General features: G+C 32.7%; 1 protein-coding gene across 1 annotated transcript; it reads right to left on the bottom strand.

Moving 5' to 3' along the window:
* Positions 1 to 11: 11 nt before the first annotated feature.
* LOC101248996 (probable WRKY transcription factor 75) lies at positions 12 to 1,879 on the bottom strand. The gene is made up of 3 exons (XM_004245017.5): positions 1,455 to 1,879; positions 1,178 to 1,316; positions 12 to 366 (listed from the first exon to the last, which is right to left on the bottom strand). The coding sequence occupies exons 1-3, from the start codon at positions 1,729 to 1,731 to the stop codon at positions 237 to 239; spliced, it is 546 nt and encodes a 181-aa protein (XP_004245065.1). The 5' UTR covers positions 1,732 to 1,879; the 3' UTR covers positions 12 to 236.
* Positions 1,880 to 8,771: the final 6,892 nt, after the last annotated feature.

The following is an 8,771-nucleotide window of genomic DNA, read 5'->3' as shown; positions in this document are numbered from 1 at the left end:
TCTTCAGAATATAGCCTCATACAGTAGCTTATATATATATTAAAAAAAAATCCTGTTGGAAGCAGGATAAGAGTACATGGCAACTGAAATATTCTAATTGTTACATTTTGAGTTACAGATAGACGCCTGCATCTGACCCCAGTCAAGCTGGAAACAGTTTAGGGGATCCAATTTACTGGCCTGATTTAGCTAAGCTACAGCACTCAGTAACTTTAAACTGATGTCTTCTTCATCGATCAGAACAGGGAGGGACCTTGATGGTTGTGGACACCCTCGTAGGTGGTTATCACATACCGAGAATCCTCCTTGTCTCGTTCAACTCTCTTCTTGACCGGACAACCTTCCACTGAGCACCTATAGTAATTCCTGTAAGTTGATACACAAAACATGTCGTCTGAGTTAAGTAGTAGTCATACGACTTTCCATAAGCTGCTATAGTACAAAATAGCTCACAACTTTTCTTTTGAAAGGTTTTCATGATTTGTCAAATTCAGATTTACACCTCATCTTCTTTTGATGCGACATTAATTCGTTTTTAAGTGGAATTAGCACTTCTTTTTTGGGAATTAAGTAGTTAACAATTAATGTGGCCCTCTGGTTTGGCAGATGGGCCCTTCTTTGGTGAAGTTATGTTTGTGGTAAATTTCCTAGAATATATATATATATACATATATATCTAGGTTGCTTGACTGAGATCGAGTGCAAAGAATATGAAGTAACTGAATGACCTGTTTACTTAACTGAAACGGCATGGACAAGGACAGTCAAAATTCATCGTAACTTTTGGTGTTGTTTTGTTATAGTATCTTATAAAAATACATACATACATAGTAAGATAGATGCAACAAGATTTTCAGGTATAGCTTGTTTAACCAAACAGTTACTGTACATATAGGCTTATTTGATTCACATAGCTTATTCCAACAATCTAAACATTACACTAATCCACTGCGAATCTGTGTTATAAAACATGATTTTCCCACCGAACTAGCTCACTAGGAAAAATGCATGGTTGGAGATAGTGTGAAAATTACTACTTTTTCCACATGATATATTCACTGCGTATGTTTTTTCTTTTCACACTGCTTCAATCAAAATATCTGTGTAGAAATAACCTCAGAGTGGAAAAATAGTGATTTTTTAGTAATGTTATAACAATAAGCAAAAGTCTCGTTACCTCGGATTTGGACTATTTTTCACCATCTTCTTTCCATACTTCCTCCACTTGTATCCATCGTCTAGTATTTCAATTTGGGACAACGTTCTGAAAGCAACCTTGTCCTTCACTTCCCTCCTCTCGCTGCTGCTGCCAACGTCTATTTTTTTTGCAAAACCAAATAACATTTAGCACGAAACATAATCGTGTTAATTTGAAAAACTATATCCTTATGTATGCATGTTTGCTTACATACGAATAAGATAATGCTAAAAAGTAGTGTTGATGAAATGCTTACTGTTGCTAGGTTCCTCATGATAAGTAGTACTACTCCTAGTGTTAACCACTTGATTTGCTGCATAATTTGAGTAGTGAGGTACAAGAGTTGGATCAGGTTGTTGAACAGGCCAATTATCTATCTCGAAAATATCAGAAAGCTCAAAGTTAATCAAGTTGTTTGAGAAATGATCATCACTATCAGGTGAGTTTAGTAGTGGTGTAAAACTTCCATCGAACATGTTTGCACTAGAATTATTTGCATCCATGGATGATGATGAACTGAAATTCCCTCCCATCGCGTTCGTACATTTATTATATTACGAAGCAATTAAATTTCCTAGTGAGGTTCCTACGAGGTACGAAGAAGGTTCATAGACAACGGTTATAAGATTGGTGGCTAAGTGAATGTCATTGTTGAGGGCCCTTTTAGCTTTATTTGCTTATTTAGTCACTCCAAAATTTATGCTTATATAGTTGTAATGCTAACAAGTAGAGTGGGACATGGGAAAGAAGACTTTGTGCATAGACTTTTCAATGTTGCTTAGTGTGTTTGTAAACTTCAATTCACATAATATCAATCTCTCGTGTTTAGACAAATTAACCCCTTAGCAACGGTGAGGGGAATACTTTACAAGTCAATATGTGACAATGATTGGTCTCATGACCTTTTTTTTTCTCTATTTGATACCCACTTTTCACTTTACATCTTTATCTGCATTTAAGGATTTGTAAGATTGTTTCAATTTAAACAGCTTTAGCAATTTAAGTAGGGTTTTAAATATACAATAACTTATCTAGTGTAATCTCATAAATGAGGTCTAAATAAGGTGATGTGTACACAAACTTTATCTCTAAGTTGTGAAGACAGAAAGATTGTTTTCGAAAGATTTTCGACTCAAATAAAAAATATCAAAGCAATAAGAATACTCCACTTTGAAAAAGAGAAAAATAAGTATCAACAATAAGCACTACGATAACTTAAACCAACGGAACAAGAGGTAAGAATAAAATCTTAAGAAGAAGATAGGTGACGAGTACTTATCATCATAATACCAACAGGAAAACTAGACAATGTTTGACTATTTACTATAATCCTTGATTTTCGAATCCTCGTATCTATTGTCCTCTCCTCGATAAGTTGTAGTGCATCATATCATGTCTAATAACTTCTTCCCAAGACTTTTTCAGCCTACTTTTGTATCTAGATCTCCTCAAATTGACCATTATCAACCTCTCATACCTCCTCGTAACATGTAACTATTTATAACAATTAATATTTTAACTTAAATAAATAAAATAATGACCTACCATAGGTGATTATAGCATAATTAATAATATAAAATTCCTTAATTCTTTTTTCTCCACCCAAGGGTGGCGTGCTCTACAGATCTCAAACCCAAAACTTTTGGTTAAGGTGAAACACTCTACCAGTGAACCAGCCTGCCTGCTGAAGACCGTAACGTAAGTAACTCAGTGCTCCATACGAGAGATATGAAAGCAGAATTCGTTCGGATCCTCAATTCAGATAAAATTCCTTATTCTATAACTAATAAACTTGTTGCATTTTATCGTGCAAGTTTCCATACTGTCCTTTTAATTTACTTAGTTTTCTATTCGAACCACTTTGCTCGTCATTTTTATTAAAAATAATAGTAATAAATATTGATTAATTAGCATATATAAAAAAAACTAAGTGAAAAATATATACACATATTTTTACATCATAATTATTTAGATTAACTCTCTTTTTATGCAGAGAAATTAAAGAAAGAATATTTATTAAAGATGCATTAATTTTAACAATTATATAAAATTAATAAAAACATATATAATAGTCAAAACACATAATTTCTTTTTTTTTTTTTAAATGTGAGAAGTGTAACAAGCAAAGTGTAGTGCACATCAACTGGAGCCCACTAGAAATCTAGGCAAGTTCCAGGGAGTATCTTAACATGCTTAGGAGACATTTGTTGGATACGTATTGGTTGACTTGAATATATATAGCAAATATATGAGGTTTGAAATATTAAAAGATGACATCAGTGTTGATGTGTATCAGTATCCTGATGGCTAAATAAGTTAAAAAGATTATAATGGAAAGGTAAAAAAAATATTGAGATACATCAAGTCTAATCTGTAATGATGGTATTTACAATCCAAAGTTAGGCAAAATTTGGCTACTAAATAACATTCTTGACATTATATATGTTCTAGATGTGGCATTTGTTGACCAATATATACTTTAAAAAACAAAAAGAAAAAACTTTATATCATTAGATAAACAAGGGTTAATAGTGACCCAAAAGACTAGTGTTACCAAGTCCTATTAGTTTAATAAGCATCACTTAATTTATCTAAGAGCACGATATTCCTGAATTTAAGTTAATTGGTTGTGAATTTAAAATCATCATTTGAATATATCTTTGCTTTAACACCAAGTCAATTTGATGTACATGCTCAAGCTGGGAAAAATATATGACCCCTTCTAAATGAAATAACGACCTACTATATGGTAGTTCATTAAGTGTTTAATGGGTTAGGTATAGGAATGAAATTAAATTAGTCTATGAAAATGGACAACCATGTTCACTTAGTAATTTTGAAGACTTTTACCAAGTCTTTTGTTTTTCTTGGTTAATTACTACTAGTATTGATTAGAGAAAGAGTAAGGGTTGGTCAAAGAGTCCATAAAATTGACATCAAAATCTTGGACATGGGAGTAGTAATTTGGAAGACCTTTCTTTTCTTCATGTCCCCTTGAAGAGGATTCAGACCCTTTTCTGCATGGAATTTTAGGTGTAAAATAAACACAAAGTATATCTCCCAATAAACTTGTGCCATTTCATTTTCCCCATATATGTTTCCATTTACATATATTTAGGGTTTTGATAAAAACTTAACTTGATAATGAGTTCAATTAATGTTTGATATGTTAGGAAAAACTATAATAGTATAGTAATCAGAAATATATTCTTTCTTAGAATAGGATTATTCACAGAATAGACATTTATAATCATATATACTCTTTCGTAGAATAGAACTCTAATCCTACAACTATAAATATTTTCTTTCTACTGTATCATTGAAAGAAGGGAGAAAACTAATTCAAAATATCTTATGTCTTTCTAGCATGCTATCAAGAGCCATCGTTTTTAAAAAAGAAAATTTGTGTTCTTTGCTTCTCTACACTGGTACTTGTTACCTTCTTGCGTTCCTCTTGTCCTTTTGTTTTCTCCGCACATGCATCTGTGCTCCTCCCCCCCTTTTTTTTTTCTCTTTCTCTATTGTATTTTTTCTAAATGAATTCATCCTCGCATGATTTGCACTCCACAAAATCAGATGGTTCTAATTTTTCTCAATGGAAATTCCACTTTGAAATTTTTATTCAAGGAAAGGACATTTTAGGTGGTTAGATGGTTCTCTTGGTCTGTAACGGATGAAAACGAGTTGAATCGCTGGAATTTGAATAATGTGTAAGTAATCTTTTGGTTGTTGTATTCAGTACATGTTCACATCGCTATGTGAATTAGACCATTTAGTTCTACCTCAAACTTGTGGTTCCGCCCTGTAACGTCTACCAACAAAGTAATCTAGCAACATTGCTGAATAAACAAAAGGGGGAAAATATTCTTTTCTTTTATGATGGCTTGCAGCTCCTCTGGTCACAATAAGATCAAATTTCTAAGCGAAACATGTCTACAACATGGTTCAAGAAAGTGTCGGAAGAATGAAAAAGGACAAGGATGGTACAGTTCTTGATGAAACTCCGGCTAAATTTGAGTCGATGTGTGACATTTTTTTTGACAGAGAAGTCACATAACAACTAATTGTCCTAAGAAGAAAAAGCTTTGTGCTTACTGCAAGATTACTGACCATCATATCTCGAATTGTTGTCGTCATCCAAATCATTGATGCGCTGCTCACCAAGCATACCAAATGGATGTCACTAAATCAATTGGTTCATTCCCTGTACATGATTGTGAAAGGTTGATTCGAGATTCCAAAGCAGCTTCCCTTTTCGAAGCCATCTCAAGTGAACTATTGACATCCTTAGGTACAAGTAATTCTATTAAATCCATTTGACATCTAGATTCGAGTGCTTCCAATTATATGACCGAAGATCTGTTCCAATTTTGTTCATTTTATGATGATTTATCTAAACATGTTATTCATACTGCAAACGGGCATATATTGCTTGCTTTGGGTATTAGTTTTGTTGGATATTTGTCTAGTATTCTTTATGTACCTAATTTGAAGGCTAGTTTGATTTCGTTAGGTCACTTAGTTGATCAGCATTGTGTTATAACATTCTCCCCCAATGATTTTGTTGTTCATAATTTGAAAACTGGGATGACCATAGCCAAGGGGCGTAGAAATGGCAGAATGTTTCTTCTAGAGTCGGTTCATCATTATTTGCATTATTGTTTTCATTCAATTTCTGTCATGGTTGTTACTCGCTCAATAAGTTGCTAACCCTTAGGCATCATATGACGGGTCATCCTCATTCCTCTCTACTTCAACACATGCTCAAATCATGTCTCCATCAACACATGTCATTCTTTCTAGTCTTTCTCTACGTGTTCTAATTGTGCCGATTTGAAAAGTCACAAGCTCCGTTTTTCAACCAGCTCATCTTCCTACTATGATCTGTTTGATCTAGCGCATAGTGATGCTTGGGGTCCTCCTATTTTGTCAAGGTTGGGATATAAGTACACATGGGTGTTTTTTTATTCGAAATAAATTTGACGTTTCGACTATTATTATGAATTTTATTGAGTATGTGTATACAAATGAGTTTCATAGAACTATAAAGATCTTTCGTTCTGATTTTGGGGGAGAGTAAGCTACCTTTTGACCATAGATATTTAAATATTTTTGGCAAATATTATTTGGATGAAGATTTGGGTGAAATTTCACTATGTGTTTGGCCATATAATTGGGAAAACATATATATTTTTTAAAAAAGAAATATGATTTAGACCCATAAGTTTTTAAAACTATCAAAACTAATCATAAATTTTTCTTACATAGCAAAATAGAAATCTCACATAACAAGATTCATGACTTCCGCAACAAATCAAAAAACATCATTACAGTAAATATTTGCATTGTTAAAAGGTCTTGGTACAAATCATGATAATGAGAATAGAACTAATATAAATTCGAAAAAAGAAGAAGACAAAAGAAGAAAATAAATATTGTCATCACTGAAGAACTTATGTCTTCTCATCTGAAAGACAAACTATTCTTTAATATAATCATTCCACATTTTATGAACAATCTCTTCTCGATGAGCTTGCATTTCAGACTCTGATGATCGAGAAGATGAAGCGATGTTGTTACCCTGAGCCGAATAGTTCATCATTTTCATCAACAATCATATCATCATTTCATATTCATTAAATATTCCATCACTTTTTTGGTATTCACGTAAAAAATTATATAATACAGCGCAATGAATTACTATTTTCACTTGCATGTCACATTCATAGTTGTTCATGTCTTGTCGTAGTATTCTGAATCTACTTTTTCACGCACCTAATGTTCTTTCAATTAATTAATTGCGCAGAGAAGAATGTCTATAGTCAAATAGCTTTTTCCATTCTTAAGCTCTCATTCACTTCCTCGGTAGTCTTGTAAATGATAGCGCATTCCTTTGTATGGAGCTAAAAATCCTCTTGTGTTCCGTAGACCAGCATCAACAACATAATATTTTTCTATGAAAATAAAATAAATGTAATTCATGTTTTATTTAGTAATTTTGATTTAATATAATCATATTAATAGCTTGTGTATTAAGACTAACTGTAACAAAGGAATGTACGAAATCAGAAGAATGCATGTAGAACGAAACATTGTGCATCATCACTTGGCAAATCTATATAACATCCTAAGATAAGAAGTATTTTTCATTTTCGATGATAACTGGAACACATATATGATAAGGCTTCTCATATTAACATTCTAACCACCAATCAATCAGCCATTAACTTTTAAGGAAGCATATGATGTGATAAAGGTAGACTATGTCAAACCTTCAATGGTACTCTATGAACAACCAAACATAGTATGCATCCAGTGGAGAGAAGAAACATGCACAATTTAATGGCACTGTGAGAAAGCATTCTGATGATGACTATTCTATTGAGTAAATTTTCTTATATTAAGCAAAAATAGAACTACTAATTTATATACCATTGGTGGAAATGGAAAGTTAGCCGATGAGTCAAGAATTGCATTCTCAAGCACTTTACTATCATGGGCAGTACCCTTCCAGCCTGCTGTAATAAAGGTGAACCTCATGTCAAAATCGCATGCACATAAAATATTTTGTGAAGTATCTTCTTTATGATTACGATATGTTTGTCGCTTAGTTTTTGGGACTTCGCCTAGAATATATGTTCCATCAATTTCACCAATAGAATCCTATCAAAAAGCAAAAATAAAATATTACCAACTATAGCAACACCACCATTAAAGAATACACTCCTAATTTTATAATTTGTAGTTGAAAGGAATGTTCGAAAAGTCAGTTTACCTTGAACCAAGGCCAAAAACAGTTTTTGTGGCAAATTTTTGCAAGTATACCTGGTCATATTATTTAGATATACATATGTTGGTGCCAACTAACAAAGTGCCTCAGCAACTCTTCTAACGTGGAGGTTAATTGTCTCGAGTGAATGTTGAAAACATTCACTTGTTGATTGTTGACTATCATTATGTGCAACGACAGTTAGGAAAATAGTTGCAGACTCCATTAATGGTACATGTGTGGTTCTATCATCAGATGATAAAAAATTATTTTATCTTATTACTTCGATAGATGCTCAAATGTTTCAAGATAAAAACACAGATTCATACAACGCATATGATGTCCCCAAAGAAGATCAACAACTCATGCCATACAAAGTTTAGATGTATGTTGCGGTTGGCGACATAATAACCTACTTTCTCATGACTTGTTTAGTATGATAAACTATAGCACAGAGCATAATGTAATCGTCATTGTCATTGTCTGAACTAGTGGTAGCATTACTGGAAATGCTCATAATTTTTCAACTTAATATTACACTTGAAAGGGTGGTTCACTAACACTTGAAACTCAAATATGAATCAGGAGCATCTCTCAATATGTCATAACTCTTCAAAAAGTTTATCTACTGATCAACACTTAAACCTAAAAAAATCACAAAAACATATGTGAAAAGATGTACAAAAGACAAAGATAAACTGAAAAAAAGATGTTCAAGAATTAAGAAGCTTTTAATAAATGAAACTTAACATACATAGTAGATAACACATGTACATCTCATAATTTTTTGAACACTCATTCATT

This window comes from Solanum lycopersicum, chromosome 8 (genome assembly GCF_036512215.1).
Source record: "Solanum lycopersicum chromosome 8, SLM_r2.1".
NCBI lineage: Eukaryota > Viridiplantae > Streptophyta > Magnoliopsida > Solanales > Solanaceae > Solanum > Solanum lycopersicum.
Note: the sequence above shows the minus strand (reverse complement) of the source record. Positions and strands in the feature narration are given on the sequence as shown.